Here is a 19091-nt window from a genome sequence, read left to right as displayed (position 1 = left end):
GGTTAAGACATATACCTACCTTAGCAAAATATTTTCTCATCACCTTGAAAATACACATCATTTCACACAAATAAGGACTAAAGCACTGGCACACACCGGTGCATTAAACACATTTCAATACACCCCAGAGATAAATGATAAGTGGTCTACTTTGAATGTATACAAAGGCAACATCTTACAAATATTTTGTTCAGCAACCCCAGCAGTTCCAATTCAGGTATTGAGGCTAGAATTTGACTTGGCTAGGAGATACACCCAGGAAATTACAGAAAAATTAAGCTGGGCATACTGTAAAATTTAAACCTCGAATGGTTCCCTGAGAGAGCTATTAAATTATGAAACCGTGGTAACCTCAAAAGGGTACTATACCTTCATGTAAATATCCAATTGGCACTAGAAAGACTAGAGTGCAAATGGAAAATGTTCATTTATTGACTCCTGCATAACAGAGACTACTTCTGAGAAATATTAACTCACAGTTTGGACCTTTACAAACATGATATGTTACGAACAAGCCTAAATGTATCTATCTTTATCTTTAGAGCATAGTGTATGAAGACAAATACTACTTTTAAGGCTAGGCATCCTTCCACAGTATGGCTATACAGGTGACTATGTACATCACAAAAAAAGATTCCATCTTCTGTCATCCCTGTCCAGGACGAAAGCAAATTTTGAGACATGTACTTTTCTTTTGCCTAGTAATTGTAGAACCACAGCGATGTTTAAGTCCATTATATATAACGTTTTTTTTTTTTATAAAACTAGACTAGATTAATTAATTTTATCATTCCTTCACAGAATGGATATGTAAGCTATGTCAAATTTAAAAAAAATGTAAGCGCTGTTTAAAGATATTTTAATACTAATTTATAAATGTCTCGATTACTGTGAATATTATTGCAATCTTGAAAGACTCTTTCATATCAATGATCTCAATTGAGGTCTAAAACTATATCAATAAACTTAAACTTGATGTAAACGTAACCGCTATATTTGCCTATTTTTAGAATTATCATATTTGATATAAATCTTGCGTTTGGAGCCATAAATTGAATTGCCCATTAATAAAACATAGATAGTATGACCACTAATATTAGTGGGGTGGGCTGCCCTAAACCAGTCCATTACATAACAGTTTAATTGTTAAACCTCCCATGTTCAATGTGCCGTCTTCGACAACTGAATGCATAAACAACCAAAATGCCAGTACCTGTTCCGTCAGTAAAATAGATACATTGCTGTACTTTTTGTTTGTTTCCGATCCAAGGGAAGTTAAACGCAGCAGAAAAATCAACAGTGCTGTTTCCCAGATTAACAGTTCCCAGTTATAAACATAGCTTAGGAATGTTGTGTGACCATGCAGGACCTGCCAAGAGAAAAAGAATGCAACATCAGGAGAGGACACAGATTTTGTCTTCCATAAATGTGAGCAGAACAGTAGGTTCTTATCAAGCTCTTACAACACCTTACAAGGCTCCTGCTTTTCTTACTTATTCTATACATTAGTGTCTTGAAACCACCTGCCCAAAGGTGTCCATGTGAGTTGACTTTTCTGCAGATTAAGTTAAATCCTTGATTTCCACCAGTCATCCTCAAAAGAGAATAGTTATGGACGCTTACTATATTTTTTTAACCAATTCCTCATATGTGTTTCTGCACAGGAGAAAAGTGCTCTGAAAAAATATTCCTGCCTCAAGATCTGACCAAAAACAAGGATTGGCAAAGCCAATAATCATACAGGCATGGATAAAATACGTTTTTATGCAATAGTGCATTAAAGAGAGACCTAATGGTTTGCCTAGTGCTTAGCAAGGTGGGAGAGGTATGCTATTGGTGGTGCGTATATTGACAGTGCTGTTATTGGCATGGGTGGTGGTGAGGTAACAGTGTTGGTACTGGTGATGAAATGAAACTGAGGAATCCAATTGAGATGCATAATGTTGGAGAATGTGGTAATTTTGGGGAAGTTCTTGGCTTTAATAAAATGTTCAACAAATGGACCTTGTTTAAAGTAATTTTTAAGTCATGCTGTTTTGACGCCTACTGATTCCTGGTGGGGCTGGTATGAGACAGTGCCTATGGAGTCCCAGGACTACAAATTCCCAGCAGCCCCAAGGACAACCACAGGCATCTAACTGTGAGGTATCTCCGTGGTCGGGGTACCTGTTTTGCCGTCTCCTGATTCCTGTGGGGGCCGGTACCGGTGGGTGCTGCTGGACGCCTGGGACTACAATCCCCAGCAGCCCCAAGGACAACCACGCTCATTTAAGCATGAAGCAGCCCCGCAATCAAGGTAGCTGTTTTGCCGCCTGCTGATTCCTGGTGGGGCCCGGTACCGGAGTGTGCCGCTGGATGCCCAAACCTACAATCCCCAGCAGCCCCAAGGACTACCACGTGCATTTAAGCGCAACGCAGCCTCGCGGTTGGATTAGTTGTCTTGCCATCTACTGATTCCTGGTCGAGGCAGATATGGAGAGGCCCACTGGTCGCCTAGAATTACAATCCCCAGCAGTTCCAAGGACAACCACGCGCATTTAAGCGTGACGCAGTCCCACGGTCGGGGTAGCTGTTTTGCCGTCTGCTGATTCCTGGAGGGGGCCGGCACCGGAGAGTGTCACTGGACGCCCGGTACTACAGCAGCCCCAAGGACAACCACACACATTTAAGCTGGATGCAGCCTGGGGGCACCAAACTTGTGCGGGGATGTGCCCGGGCCAAGGGTGGGCCCGTCCACGCCTGTCGGAGCCAGAACCGGTCCACCCCTCTAACGTGATTGAGTTCCCAACGGCAGTAGATTTTCTTGGGCAAAAGATGGGAAAATGGAAGAATAACCCAGTAGAACGAGGAGGTGAATCCATTAACACCCTGAAATCTTTCCTGCTAAGGGCATCAGATGCCCTGGAGAAAGAAATTTAACGTACAGTGAGCAGGCTCTCTATGGGGAAGGCTGGACTTCCATTGGTGCCATCTATTATTGCGGATATATCTGGTGACCATTCTGTGTCAATTACCGACACCCCAGCGGAAACGCTAATTACCCCCCAAAGGCACGACTAAAGCCCCACACGCTCAAGTAGAGCTACGTGCTCTCCCTAAGAACTGCCTACCAAGAAGAAAAAGTGAGGGAGAGCGACCAAATGTAGCGCTACGGATGCGGACCCTACTCTGCCCTCTCAACCAGACTAGGAGGGAGTCCTCCACAGAGGCGAACAGATAATTGTAAAGCTGCTGTAGCCAGTTTCGGAAAGACTTGTCAGAATAGAGTAGGTAGTCCACCAGAGAGAGAACCCCCCGGGAAGTCCCAGCTTAACTACTGCTACTCATGACACCGCTCCGGTTGGACAGGCATGGTGTGTCTGAATAAGTTTGGCAATATTTCAGCTGACAGACCGCAAGGAATTACTGCGCCCCTCTCCAGCATCTCAACTCACACTTGACTTGACCGTGAGGGAACCATCAAGTCCACTGCAACCGTCCAAAATATCTACTTCCTGCCTCCCCCTCCCTTTGTTACTGCCCAACTAGAGGCAGTATCAATACAGAGATCTTATTGGGGACCTCCTCACCACCCCGAAGGACAGTGGGTACTCAAAATGAAGACTGGAAGGCCAGGAAGTACTTTTAGAACTCATTTTCACTCGAGATTAGACTTACCGCTTGCAACCTGTCCTTATAGAATGATCATGGCCAACTCCCCGGAGGTGAAACGTATGCAAATGTAAACAACTGATCAACTAATTCTAAAAGAGTGCCATTGGATTAACAAATATACAGAGAGGTGGCCAGGAGCATTCACACGTATCCTAATAGCAAGAAAGGTGGGCTGGTTTGGAAACTCAGATAAAACAATTGGGTGGGGGGGCACTGTGTTGTTCTAAGTTTTAATTCACATTTTCTGGTCCGAAAACATCTAACTGTACTATCTAAGGCCCATCACCGGTGTCCCAGATAATTGCTCTGCCTTTAGGCTTTTTCTACAAACCTGTAGCTCAATGTCCCTAGGAAAGGTGACCTAGGACCGCTGTTAGTTCCCCCCATAACAAACCATCAACACTATTGAGGCTAATATCCAACTCTTTTCCAACTAGTAATCATTTCATAGCATTGGCTGACTTAGAAGCTTGCTATTGACAAATGACATAGGGGGTACCTCAATACACCTTATCGAGCAGTCATAGAAGGTGGGCGGAGTATGCATTACAAACCATGGAGGAAAATGATCAGTTAACAATGATTTTATGGAACATAGCAGGGTTAGGTTTGAAAAAGTGTGATCAAATATGGTATCACTACATAACTTCCTTCAACATAATCTGTTTACAGGAAACCTGGGAATTAAATCCCATCAATATGGATGGCTATTGTACCTTCCATAACCCAGCCTTACAGTCAAAATCCGGTCAACCAAAGGGTGGTACATTGACGCTATTAAAAAACACCCTTAAATTTCAAGTCTTGTCCTTATGTAACGATTGTCCATATTTTAATATACTAAGCCTATCAGATCAGGGGGGCAGTACAACACTTTTAATAAATTACTATAACAACAACCTTGGGGGTGAGATGGCAAAAGTTGTAGACCTCCTTGAATCAAAATTAAATGTAGTTTTTAAAGACTGCAAGAAACAAATACGAATTGTGGATTATTTAATGCGGAAGGTGATGGCATTATGGATTTCACATACAATCTGTATAGTGACGCTCTCAATAGACTTCTTTTTATAAAAGATTTCGCTATAATGAACCCCATATTTGAGTCCTCAGGGTGCCGCAGAATTTGTTTGGATCCACGCTTCAGGGATCAACTATAGATTTTGTTATTGCATCAGCATCCCTTAAAAGACCTAAAAGTAAGATTCACTACATTTAGTGACCACACAGCAATCTCCTGCCACCTGGATTGGGTGGTGATCCACACCAAACATACAACAAGCATAAAACCAGTCATAACCAGGCAAAACAGTACTGTTTTAAAATGGAGTGAAATTAACAATGCAAAACTCGTCCCTTCGTTAGTCGCAAATAGATATAATGAAATCATGATATGCCTTGGAACGAACAATGATCCAATCAAGGTTGTGACTGCTTTTGAGTCAATATTGTGGGAGGTAAAAAATAATTTAAAAAAAAATGCTGTAGCCACTAAAATAACTGCTCCGCGTTGGTTCGACAAAAATGTACTGAAGCACGTAAAATCTACAAAGATGCTAGGAAGGCTAGATTACAAACAATGAAGGAGGAAGCATGGGAACAACTCCAGCAGGCTTCCAACCGAAAAAACTCTAGGGAATTTTGTAAGGTAATTAACGCCCTATTTCTGAAAGCATCTTCAGATCCCAGCTTTGACAGCCACATGGATGAAAAATCGTATGTGGGATCACTATTCTAAAATATTCGGCCAGGGAGGAAGGCAGGTATCTGCCAATGATTAAAGATGGTTTAAATACAGCACCTGTCCTTACCTTCCATCTCTCAAAGATAAGAGAAGCCCTCTATCAGTGCACAAACAACAAAGCCCCGGGACCAGACGGTACCCCAAAAGATTTCCTGACCTTTGGGGCCCATTTTGTTCAATGTTTTCAACGTGGTAGCCAAGATTGGCCCACTAGACTCTTGGTCAAAATCTATTATAATTCCGATTTTTAAGAAGGGGGATAAATTGCTATCACAGTATGTTTCACCCTTTTTGACTTTAACTTGTTTACTCTGTTTCAATATTTAAAGTTGTTTCATGGAATGTGAAAGGTTTTAACAATCCTATTAAGCGACAGAGAGTACTATCCCATCTTGCTTCTTATAATCCCGATATTGCCCTTATTCAAGAAACCCACCTCTCTGACCTTGAAACCCTGAAGTTGAATCGGCAGTGGGTTGGTACTGTGTTATTTTCTCCAGCCTCTCATAAAAAGAATGGAGTTGCTATCTTGATCCACAAACGTCTCAAATGTAAGATTGTGTTGGAAGAAAAGGATGATGAAGGTCGCTGGGTGTTAGCTAAGCTTCTTATTAATGCAATTCCAATTACTGTGTTTAACGTTTATGGTCCCACGAACTTTGATTCTTCTTTTTGGCCATCAATTACTACTAAATGCGTCCAGCATAAAGATGATTATTTCCTTCTAGGAGGCGATTGTAACAAGATTGTTGATCCCTTTTTAGACCGGAAATCCTCTGTTCGCTTTACCCCACATAAGCCCCATAAACAGTTTTTGGATACTATTACACAGGCTCACCTTGTAGATTCCTGGAGACTCACCCATCCAGACATTTTAGACTTTTCTTTCTTCTCTCCTCCACATGCCTCTTTTTCCCGTCTTGACTACATTTTTCTTTTCTCTTCTTTATCTCAAAATCTTTTGTCTTCCTCTATTGAACCTATTGTAATCTCTGACCATGCTCCTATCGCTACAGACTTTGACCTCCTCCCCCCTCTCCCTAAGTCTTCTCGCTGGCGTTTTAACTCCTCCCTACTAACTGACCCTCATTTTTCCTCATCTTTTTGCTCTTTCACCTCTGAATTCTTTCAGCTCAATTCGGATACTCATATCTCCTCGCATGTCCTTTGGGATTCTTTTAAAGCCACAGCCCATGGTTTCATTATTGATTTCGTGTCCAAAAAAAAGAAACAGTTTCTTCAAAAGCGTAAAGTTGCTTTATCCCATATCAAAACGTTGGAGCATCAGTTCTATACTTCTTTCCCCAATCATATGTCTCCAGAACTTCTTCAAGCCAAAATTGCTTATAACAAACTTACCACTGACTCGGCCTCCTCCTTTCTCCTCAGGAGTAGTGCACGTTATTATGGCGGTCGCAACAAATCAGGCAAATTACTTGCTAACTACCTCAAGTCGCGTAAAGAACGTACTTTCATAGACTCTATCTATTCCCTCTCTAATGTCCTCTTACACACAGATAAAGATAATTTAGAACAATTTCAGTCGTTTTATGAATCTTTGTACACTCCCGAGAACCCTCCTACACCAGCTCTTCTTCACTCCTACTTTGATAATTTACCTAAGCCTGATACGTCCCACCTTAATTTTTCAGACATCGAAATGGATTTTACCCTTCATGAACTCTCCACTGTGCTGTCTTCCCTTACTAAAGGCAAAACACCTGGTCCTGATGGATTTCCGGTCGAATTTTATTTACATTTTTCCGACCTTCTTTTGCCTAAACTTCTTTCTCTCTTTCAATCGTTTTGCTCCGCTGGCCTTGCTCAGGGTTCCTTTCAAGATGCAACTATCTGCCTTATTCCCAAAGAGGGTCGCGATCCTAAGTTTTGTACGAACTATCGTCCGATTTCTTTAGTTAATGTTGATTACAAACTGTTTGCCAAATTGTTAGCCTTACGTCTTGATCCTTTTATGCCACATCTCATAGGGAAAGAACAATGCGGATTTGTTAAGGGCCGCCTCACCTCGGATAACTCTAGACTTTTCCTTAATGTTTTAAATAAAGCTTCTTCCCTCTCTATCCCCCTAGCAGCTATTTCTGTGGATGCTGAAAAAGCCTTTGATCGTGTCGATTGGTCTTTCCTGCTTGCTTCCTTGCGATGGCATGGTTTTGGGCCTAAGTTTATTTCTTTTATTTCTTTAATATATTCCATGCCCAAAGCTTCAGTCCTTGTAAATGGTCAACTCTCCTCATCCTTCACGCTTCGACGTGGGGTTCGTCAAGGCTGTCCTCTCTCCCCTCTTCTATTTATTTTAGCTCTTGAACCTTTTCTATCTTCTATTCACAATAATTCCTCTATTTCTGGGTTCCCATATGGAGACCATCAGCTCAAATTGTCTGCTTATGCTGATGACATTCTTTTATTTATCTCTGACCCAGTATCCCCTGTCCCTTCTTTGTTGGCTGAATTTGAGAAGTTTTCTCTGGTCTCCGGCTATAAAATTAATTCCGATAAAACGGAGATTCTTCCATTAACTAACTTTTGTCTCCCACACTTTTTCACCTCCACTGGTTTCGCTTGGAATAGCCATAAGATAAAATATCTTGGAGTCCTCTTTTCTAACTCCATTTCATCCTCTATTAAACTTAACATGAACGCTGCTATCTCTAGAATCGGAAGTCTTTTTTCTTCCTGGAACCATCTCTTCCTCTCCTGGTGGGGTCGTCTTGATTCTGTCAAGATGATGATTGCTCCGATCTTGATTTATTTGCTCTCCATGCTCCCTGTCCATATCCCGGCTATTTATTTTCAACGCATTGACTCTGTTTTATCCAAATTTCTTTGGAAACAAAAAAAGCTCGTATATCTCTATCGGCCCTTCGTAAAGCTAAATCGAATGGAGGAGTTAATTTTCCGGATTTCCGCCTTTATCATGAATCTTTCTCTCTCCGTCAGGCTTCTCGGTGGTTATCATCAGAAATATCTCCTTTCTCCCCCCTTTGGCTTCATATTGAATGGACCTTATTATTACCCTTTTCATTTCAAGATGTGCTTTGCTTCACTTGTAAATCCTCCTATACGATATCTCCACTATTCAAACATACTTCTTCTCTCTGAAAGCCCTTATTTTCTACGTCGGTGGTTTCCCGCGAATCTTTTCTACTTTTACCCATCTGGTATAACTCACTTATTCTATTACACAACAGACCTATCTCCTGGTCTTCTTGGAGGTCGAAGGGTATTATTTGGGTTCATCACCTTTTTGATGGCTCCTCACCTTGCTCTTTCCCTCAGTTTCAATCTCAGTTTCACTGCCCTCGTTCGTTTGCACAGAAATACTACACTCTTATGGAAATTGTACTTGATCGTTATTATTCTCTCCCATCTGCTGAATTACCTCTTCCCTCTCCCCCTCTTCTTGCCATCCTTACCACTATTCCTAAAGCTTCTCTTATCTATCGCTTCTTTTCTGCTCCTAATCCTGAACGTCTTAAGTCTAAACTAGAACTCTCTTGGGAAAAAGACCTGGAATGTTCTTGTTCTGTTTCTCTCTGGGATAAGCTATGGACTAAAACATTGAAGCCTTCTCGTGCTGCTTCCCTCACTCAGTCTCTATTTTTCTTCTATCATAGACTCTATCTCTCTCCTCTCTTTCTCTCTCCGGTTTTCTTTCTTCTTCCAATGCTAACTCCTGGACATGCAACACTCCTGAAGCTGATCTTTTTCATCTTTTCTTTCTCAGTCCTTCAGTTCAGGTTTTTTGGACACAGGTTTGGTCTCGCATTTCCCATATTTTTACTCTCTCTGTTCCCTATTCCAACTTATAACACTTCCCACCCATACGGAAGGACACATCCTTGATCCCTTCTTCTCCACTTTGGAGGGGATGAAAGTGTCTAACCCGATTTCGGTTGGTTGGACTGACCATTTACTGGTGGAAGTCTTTTGTCCCATTGATACTATGCCATTCAAACCGGTGGATAGGTTGATTCTTAAAAGACACTGGCATAAGCTCAAACTTGAGGACTTCTATAGGTTACTGGAGCGGAAACCCCTGAGCCCTTTTTTGGATGTGGAACAAGGATACGACCTGTTCTGCAAATGGATTTCGGATGCCCTGGACTCCCTTATACCTATGCGCTGGTCGAAATGTCATTCTAAGGTACCCAGCCCGTGGTATAACGACTCGCTTGCCGAGCTTAAAAAAACATGCCGGAAAGCTGAGAGGGAATGGAGGAAGTCTTATGACCTCGCCCTGAAATCCGTCTATTTTGCCAAATTGAAGACCTATCATAGGGCAATCTGCGGAACTCGGGCCGCATTCTATGCCCAGGAATTCCGAACCAGTACCAACCCCTCCAATTTAATTTTTAAGGTCCTTAAAGACCTTATGAACAAAAGAGCCACCTCGGCAGAAATCTGCTCTGACTCTCATTGCGAGAGTCTAGCCTCCTTCTTTTTGGAGAAAGTGCAGGCTATCTACCGAGCATTTGACCTGTCTCTGCCTGATCCAGAGATCACTGGCCCGATTCCCTCGGGCTATGAGATCTTGACTTCCCTGCCTGACCTATCTATGGAGGCTTTTGACAAGCTGAGCCTCAAGATTAAATCGGGCTCCCCTCTGGATCCGCTGAAGCCAGCTCGAATTAAGTTGCTTTCCCCCGTGTGTCGAGCTCCGATACGTACCTTGATCAACCTGTCGTTGTCTACCGGAAGGGTTCCTTCCGCATGGAAGCAGGCGGTAGTCACCCCAATTTTAAAGAAGACAAATGCAGATCCGCTCTTGCCTGAGAACTACCGCCCCATATCTCTTCTTCCCTGGATGGCCAAAGTCACAGAGGCTCATGCCAATTCCATCCTGACTGAACATCTTGTCCATAATCATATATTAGACCCGAGTCAGAATGGCTTTCGGCCGGGTCACAGCACTGAGACTGCTCTGCTCTACATGACCGAGCATTTGCGTCTGTTGCTTGACTCCGGGTGGACGGCGGCGCTCTTTTTATTAGATCTGAGCGCCGCATTCGATACGGTGTCTCACCGTATTCTGATTCAGCGTCTAGAGGAAGCTGGAGTAGCAGAGATGGCTCTTCAGTGGTTCAGCTCGTTTCTCTCTGACCATTTCTTTAAGGTGGCCATACCACCCTGCCAGTCCACTTTCCAACTGTTGAACCTGGGGGTCCCACAGGGCTCCTCGTTGAGCCCGACATTATTCAACCTCTACGTGAAACCGCTAGCTGCGGTCGTCAAACAGTGGGGTCTGACGATGACCTCATATGCAGACGATACGCAGCTGGCGGTGACACTGAGTGGAGACCCTGAAGTGGATGCCCCCAGATTCAGAGCGGGACTTGTGGCAGTGGCAAATTGGCTAAAAAACAATTGTTTACAACTGAATGCCAAAAAAACTGAAGTTATGGTCTTGGGGAAACATGCGGAGCTCTGGGGAGATCAGTGGTGGCCCCCAGAATTGGGCGTCACTCCAGTACCCGCCTCCGAAGTTAAGAACCTGGGTGTGTGGCTGGATCCGGCACTTGCCTTCATAGGTCATACGAAGAAGGTTGCTGCCACCTGCTACGGAATCCTGCAAGGACTAAGGCCGATCCTCAAGTTTTTTGATCCCCCCCACCCGGCAGCTCGTGGTCCAAGCCTCAGTTCTCTCTCGGCTAGACTACGGTAGCGCACTGATGCTGGGGATAAACCAGGCTGAGGCATCTAGGCTACAAAGGGTACAGAATGCTGCGGCGCGGGCTATTGTTGGTCTTCCCAGGCACTGTTCGGTCTCCAGCACTATTTCTGCCCTATACTGGCTGCCGGTTAGGCAAAGAATCAAGTTTAAGGCGCTCTGTCTGCCTTTTAAAATTATGAAACTCTCCTCGCCACCTGCACTCGCTAACTTGCTCACCCTGTATGCTCCTTCGAGGTCCTTGAGATCGGAGGCTCTTCATCTTGCGGTCTGCCCCCGTTTTAAACTTAGTCGGATGGGTGGTCGCTCCTTCCGAGCGCTTGCCGCTGGGCTATGGAATTCTCTCCCGGTGCACATTCGAGCTCTAGACAATTTGACTTTCTTTAGGCGTGCTATCAAAACTTTTCTGTTTTCTGTACTTGGTTAGCCGTCTTTTTCCTTTTCCCCGTGTGTTGTGTTTTAGCATCTGTTCAAGCGCCAGGACGCCCCTTTGCTGGGGCAGCTGTGCGCTGTATAAATAATACTAACATAACATGAACAATCTAAATTTACAAACTAATGAGACAAAATCCTTTATTTCAGTGACAGTGCCCGAAGGTGAAGAAAGCCCCCTCGTTTTATATAGCAGGACGGAGAGTGGCCCAGACAGTTACATATTCCTACTTAGGGATGACATTCGACAGAGCACTATCATGGTCTAGTATGGTGGGGAAATAGGGGCCTAATGTAAATATAGGTGCGCTGTCCTCCTTTATGAAAAAGTTAGGCTCAAAACCCTTACATGCAGTAAAAAAGTTTTACTCAGCTAAGTTCATCTCAGTAGCCACTTATGGAGCTGGTGTGTATAGTTACACTAAGCATGCCACGCTACAATCTATAGAATATACATTCTGAAAGAAACTCATAGGTCTCCCACAAAGCTGTTACAATTACAGTTGCCACCTTGAGCTGAAAGTCCCCTACATTTCAGACCAGGTATCCCTAGCTCCAATTCTTCTATGGTTTTCTATCTGGAGAAGGGACCTTGCTGACTTCACACAGCCGTTCTTGACGGACTGCCTTGCACTGGACTATGCACATAGGATTTCTTGGCTATCATATGTTAAAAATAACCTGAAATCCCTAGGCCTAGAAACTATTTTCGAAACACCAAGCACATGTTAGACTATTTAAAAAAGCAATTAAAGCTCGCTGTTCTAATTTTATCGCTGAAGAAAGAAATTGACTCAGTGGTCCTAAATATATGGTGAGAGCTTATCTCGAGGCTCCATCAACAACCGAGAGACAAGCTTTTTATTTGACGGCCGTGACAAACCCACGCCATTGATTCTTATTGCTGAAGTTTAGATTAAACCTCATTCCTTATATGTTAGGGCACCCATCTGGTATCTTCTCTTTAATAGCACTACCTGCCTGCCCTTGTGATGGGGTGTCTCCAAAATCTGACATACACGTTCTATTTTTTTGTAAGCTTTTACGGGAACACCGAAATAGGTTTATCCGGCCAATCTTGCCCAAACACAATTTTAGACAATGTTGCCAAGGATTATCTTTAAAAAAAATGCTGCCTGACCATTATGTCTTATTTTGTCGCATCTTTCCTATGCCTCTCCTTAAATGCCGGATGACTGTATAATCCATCTGAATAAATAATGGATCTCTTACAATGCTTTTATGATTAACATCATCTTTTATTGAATCATTGATGAATTTTGTATTTCTGATTAACATGGGTGCTATTCTGTGGCATCTTTCTTAAAACTCTCCATAAAGTTCAGAAGACTGTACAATCCCCGTGAATGAATAACACATTTCTTTTAGTGTTTTTATGACTGTTTTTAACATTATCTTTTATCAAATAATTGATGAAATATGGATCTCTTTTTTATGAACTTTTATGATCTGTAAAAACAGTTCGAATAAAGTATGGTCAAAGTCAAAAAAGGTCGAGTCTAGAGGCAGCGCGCATGTGCTGCTCTGCGATGCAATCTGTAATGTCTCTGGGAAGTTTGAAGACACCCACCATAGTTTTGCTTCGTGGATAGAGTACATTTGTCTTGCCTTGTGGCTGTTTTGTTTCTGCTCTGCTGTTTGCCCCAGCTGCATGGATGCTTTCGATAAGGGCCATATGTTTTGGTACCCACACTACTTTTCCTTTTGCCCGGCTTCTTTAGTAATTTCCTGCCGTCTTTTACTTTCCTTCCACCCCCTGCCATTGTCCTTGTTCACTTTTCCCCCACCCCCCCTTCCATTGTCCGTATTCTCTTTGCTTCTGCCCCCTCCCCAGTTGTCTGTTTTGTCTTTCTTTTATGCCGCCTCCCATTGACAATATTCCCTTTGCTCCCGTCCCTCTCCCCGATGGCGGTGTTATCTTTTTTCCAGCCAAACTCCAGTTGTCCCTATTCCCTTTGTTCCCGCCCCCTCCCCTGTTGTCTATGTTGTCTTTTTTTAAGTCGAAGCCTGCATTGCAGGGCATGCCCTGCTGCAGGCAAAGAGATATTGTGAGCAGGGGATTTCAGTATGGCGTGAAGCCACGCCCCTTTTTTCCATTGGCAGGCCTCTGGAAATGGAGGCCTGCCATTGGAAAAAGCTCCTGTTTAGCAGATGAGTCTGCTCTGGATCCCGCCTCTCGAGGACTCCATGACCTGCCTTATGGTAGCACGACAATATTTTTAGAAATATTGCCTTGGCAACCATGAGGCAGGTCAGGGAGTCCTGGAGGGGCGGGATTCAGTATCCTGTTCCCGCCCCTTGTTTTAATTTTGTGTGCGTGTGCTTTTCGTCATTGTTGCATTGCAGTGGATGGAGCCCTCCTTGTTATCCGTTATTCTCTTGTACTTTTTACACTTCCTGAATGAATGAATGAATGTAAATGGATTTTTAGAGCGCAAATTGCTGCCCTGAGGCGTCCAAGCGATAGAGGAACCAGATGGAAGTATGATTGAGGTTAGCAGACTGGGAGGAGGGGGGTGGAGCTGAGTTGTTAAGGAGATTTGAACAGATGTGTTTTTAATTGTTTGCGGAAGGAGGCGAGGTCAGGGTTGGATCTCAAATGAAAAGGAAGGGAGTTCCAGATCTTAGAGGCGTTGAAGGCAAACATCCTTCCGCCTGATCTTGTCCTTTTAATTCTAGGGACTGTTGCCATAAAAGCCTGGCTAGAGCGCAAGTCTCTGCCTGGACGATATTGACTAACTAGGCTACGCGTGATTTGGGGCCCCGAGTCCCAGAACGCCTGGTGGGCAATACACATTGCTTTGAAAGTGACTTTCTTACGCACTGGGAGCCAGTGTAGGCTGGTCAGTGCCTCACTGACTGAAGTTCTGCGAGGGATCTGCAGTAGAGTGCGGGCAGCACAGTTTTGTACTAGTTGTAGTCTCTTTAATGTGTACTCTGGGGCACCCAGATAGAGGGCGTTGTTAGAGTCCAGTCGTGACTGTATTATGCCCTGTATGGCTGTTTGCTTTGCCTCCATTGGGAGCAAAGGAAGAACTTTCTTCAATGTCCTGAGTAGTCCAAAGCAGGTGGCGGAAAGCTTTGTGGCCTGAGTGTTAAGAGAGAGACTCCTGTCCAGCCATACCCCTAGGCTTTTGATGTTTTCTTTCGGAGCCGGGGGGGGGGGCCAAGACAGGTGGGCCATAATGAGTTGAAGAAGGTCGGATCAGCCGGGCCCAGGAGCATAAGCTCCGTTTTGTCACCGTTGAGCTTTAGTGATGACAGAGTCATCCAGGCCTTCACCTCCTCCAAGCATTTTGTTAGTCCACCTGAGAGTGGATGTTGAGCCTCCTGCGCTAGTGAGACCGCCAGCTGGGTGTCGTCCGCATAGGAGATGATCTTAACTCCATACGGACGAACTACCTCAGCCAGTGGCCTCATGTAGATATTAAAAAGCGCGGGGCTTAAAGAGGAGCCCTGGGGGACTCCACACTTCAGGGGTATGCTGGAGGAGACTGTCTGTCCGTCAAACACCTGGAACGACCTGTTGCGTAGGAAGGATTTTAACCAGAGCCAGGCCTTGTCCACAATGCCGACGCTCGAAAGGCGGTTCAGTAAGGTGTTATGACTGACCGCGTTGAATGCCGCGCTGAGATCAAGGAGGATCACTGCCACTGATCCTCCTTGATCAAGAATTTTCCTGGACTCCTCGATGACCATTAGGAGGGCGGACTCTGTTCCATGCTTAGGTCTGAACCCTGTCTGGGTGGAGTCTAACAGCTGGTTATCTTCAAGAAAGCTAACCAGCTGGAGATTGATATACTTCTCCGCGATTTTACTCACCCAGGGAAGCAGTGAGATCGGACGATAGTTGGCAAAGTCCAATGGGTCTAGGTTTGGCTTTTTTATCAGTGCTCGGACCATTGCCTGTTTCCAGGCAGGAGGGACAATACCAGAAGCAATGGAGGCATTCAGAAGGTTCTTGATGATAGGTAGGACCGTCTGAGATGCGAGTAACATGGCCTCTGGAGGGGCCGGGTCGGTTGGAGAACTGGATTTTACTTTCCGAGCCATGGATTCCACCACATCCAGATCCATGCAGGGAAAGTGGCCAAGTGTGGGTGAAGAGGCTAGCCCAGGGTCTGACCCCCTGATGGTATCCTGAACTGTCAGAGGAGTAATGCTGAGAGGGAAGGAAGTGTATATTTTATTTACTTTGGCCGAGAAAAATTCTGCCAGGTCGTTGCATTGGGAGACAGATTTTTCCTCATATACACTGGGGGGGGGGGGGGGGGGGGATTGGTTTTGTCAGTTTTTGCAAAGTTTGAAAGATTTCCCTGGATTTAGATTTTGAAGCTAGGATCTTGTCAGAGAAGTATGCTGCTTGAGCAGCTTTTATTTCCTCTTTATATGCTTTTATTTCCTCCCGATATCGAATTATTTCCTCCGTGGAATAGTCTGAGCGCCATTTTCTTTCAATTTTTCGGCATTGGCGCTTTTTGTTCCTGAGGGCTTTCGAATTCCATGGTGCTGTTTTGTGGGAACGTTTTACCATAGATTTCTTAAGAGGGAGGATAGTTTCGAGGGAGTGCAGGATCCAATTTTCATAGTCCTAGTTTGCCAGACATGGATCTTCGTTATTAGGGGGGAGTTCTTCCATTAGTTTATTTGTCCATTCGTCCACTTGTATCCGCGCCCAGGATCTAGCATGTCTTGTCATAGGTGTTACCGGGATGGGTTTCTGGGTGGACCAGGTGAAGGGCACCAAAAAATGGTCAGTCCAGGGGAGAGGGAGTGGGCTCAACTACGAAATCCACACAGTTACTAAAGACTGGATCTAAGAGGTGTCCTTTCACATGAGTTGATGTATTTACTCGTTGGATGAGTTGTAGCGCGGCCAAGTCATCGGCTAGTGTAGTAGCCGTGGGATCTAACGGTGAATCAAAGTGAAAATTAGGGTCGCCTAACACAGTGAAGTTGGCGGCGGTGCTAATGCGTGGTGCCACTATTGCTGGTAGGTGATTATGAAATTGTTTGGGGGGGCCAGGTGGGCGATATATCAATGTTCCTCCTGGGGACAACAACCTATAGAGCATTCAGCAGCACCGTGTGCACTAGATTTGGGTGGTATGGTAGCACCTGCCCTTCCTGTCTTGCAATGAGCGACCCGGGAGTGGGTGCGGGGAGCTGAGTGTTGTAACTGCGTCACCGCCTCGTCCGCCTAGTTTTGCGTTTGTGCCGTCATTTCAGCCCCTCACTCGTGGTTGCACTGTGAGGGACAGCCGAGCTCCGAGGGACAGGCTGTTGGCGATGCATGAATCACAAGGGCCGACCAGGGGCTGCCAGAGCTGAGAGATGAGGTAAGGAGAGACACTGAGGCATGGAAGGGGAGGGGGGGGGGACGGAGGTGTGAAGACTGAGGGAGGGGCCGGGAGGGTGGGGGGGCTGAATTAAAGAATTTAAGGGGGAAGAAGAGTGCAGATCACACCTGGAGCAGCAAGAGACACCAGGCGAGGGGAGAAGAGAAGCATGAAGGGGAGAAGAGAAGCATGGAAGTGTGAGGCCTGAGGGAGGGGCGGGGGGCTGATGAAAAGAAATGAAGGGAGAGGACAAAACCGTACGGGAATGAAAGGAGAAAGGGAGACAAAAAAAATAGAGCAGGATTGCGAAGTGAAAATAAGAGTCTGGGGGAGGACGGAGGACCGAGAGGAGGAGAGTAACGGAGAACAAGAAGGGGGAGGGAAGGAGGAGGGGTGTAAAAAGGATAACACCGGCCGATGCAGAGAAATGGAACAAGTGGGGGAACAACAGGGCCATGGACTGAGAGGAAGGAAAGGAACGGAAAAGAAGGGAGCGGGATGAACGTGAGGAGGAGGTAAAGAGAGGTGAAAAGATGAGTAAAGAAGGGTCTGGGGAGGGCAAAGTGTGTGTACGAGGGTCACTCCATGATGCACGCACTTCCACTAGCGTGTAACCGTCGAAAGCATTGGAAACAGGAGGGGGAGGGTACAGCTACCCAATGGAAGGCCACGCTGTATCCACACCGAAAGGGTGAGGGGCTGAGCCGACCCTGCTGGGATTCAAAGTATTTGGATTCAGACTCGACCCAGAAACGAGAAGTAAGCGGCAGTGGCTGAAGGGAAATGATTGAGACTGAGGGGTGGGGATGATGAGAGATGGGGGCAGAGGTGCTGTGGGGATGCACAAGTGAAGGGATGAAAGCAGACGTGCCAATAGACCCGATTCAGCCAGGAGACTCCAGATTTTTCGAGCCCAAATGGCTTCCTTTTAGCTATCTCCCGCCTGAAATTGCATCTTGTTCAATAGAAGTCAATGGGGGAATTACATTCTCCCTATTTCAATTTCACAATCTCCCACTTCCCTGTCCTAAAACGTTGGCAGGTATCTGAAAGGGAGGACCCAGAAGGGAAAGACAGAAGTGCCGAAGTGAGGAGAGTGAAGAAAGGGGGAGTGGAGGGGGAGAAGGAGTTCCGAGGAATTGACAGAAAGATGGGCAGAAGAGGGCACGTGGGGGGCTGAGGAGGAGAGCAGGGGTGTGATGGATGAAAGCCTGGAATGAAAGGCCTGGGGGGAAGTAGCAGGGCGCGGTAAGGCATGGGCGTCCCCCCCCCCCCCTTTCCAAAAGGCCCCATCTGTATCGACTCTCTTTATTTCTGTTTGCAAACGTCTCTTCTCTCAGCCGCCCGCTACACCCTTCTCTGCCTATCGGGCACAGCTTAAGGAGTTGGGGGCCCGGGGCAAATGCATTTCTTCCCCTATAACGAGGTTATATTGTTTTTTAATGTATTGGCAAAACCAAGGGTACGCATCATCATTCTAATATAGGCAATATATATTTCAACTGGTTTTAAGTCACCTCCATTCCCGACAATTTGGTTGCAATGTACAGGTCGGACTTAGCAGAAAATAAGTAATAAACGTCCCCTTCTCGTGGCTACACGACGGGATTTATATGTTTACCTCATCATAAGACACTTCCATTTATTTACCGTGAAAATATATTTCTTGGCTATTTATTAACGCTGTATATGGTGATATTTAACGCAATTCGCCATCCCTGTCTAATGTTAACCCAGTCCAAGTGTTTCTTTGTATTCTGGGATATGTACAAACACCGAATTCAAATACAGAAACGTAGACTGACACAGACATCACACAGGAGCAGGGAAACGCAAAATTCTGTATTTCATACATGGGTGTTTATAATATAGCATTAGCTCACCCCATGTCAGAATTGTTTGGGGCTTGGGTGTAATAATTGGGTCTCCTGGCTGGAAAATAATACGAGTTTCCCATGATAATTTCCCGCAAAAAAATACATAATTTGTGCCATTTTTAACTCCTTTTTAGGTCTCGGCTTCAGATGGTGCGCATGCGCTGCCTGGAACCGACGCTGCCTGTGAATTTGGGCAAATCACTTAAACACCCCGTGCCTAACAAAAATGAATGTGTCCTCATGTAACGCATGTATGCACCCACCACGCTCCCCACCACCATCACCACCACGCTACCCACCACCCTACCCACCACCACCATCACCACCCTACTCGC

The 19091-nt window shown here is 45.1% G+C and overlaps 1 protein-coding gene across 3 annotated transcripts in view; it reads right to left on the bottom strand.

Annotated features, from left to right (window-relative positions):
• The window catches only part of PHTF1 (putative homeodomain transcription factor 1), a 516605-nt gene that overhangs the window by 73971 nt on the left and 423543 nt on the right, over positions 1 to 19091 (bottom strand). For all 3 annotated transcript variants that reach the window (XM_086923323.1, XM_086923324.1, XM_086923325.1), the window contains one exon: positions 1214 to 1369. In XM_086923323.1, coding sequence (XP_086779449.1) covers positions 1214 to 1369 — 156 coding nt within the window. The remainder of the gene's footprint in view (positions 1 to 1213; positions 1370 to 19091) is intronic.

This window comes from Lissotriton vulgaris, chromosome 5 (genome assembly GCF_964263255.1).
Source record: "Lissotriton vulgaris chromosome 5, aLisVul1.2, whole genome shotgun sequence".
NCBI lineage: Eukaryota > Metazoa > Chordata > Amphibia > Caudata > Salamandridae > Lissotriton > Lissotriton vulgaris.
Note: the sequence above shows the minus strand (reverse complement) of the source record. Positions and strands in the feature narration are given on the sequence as shown.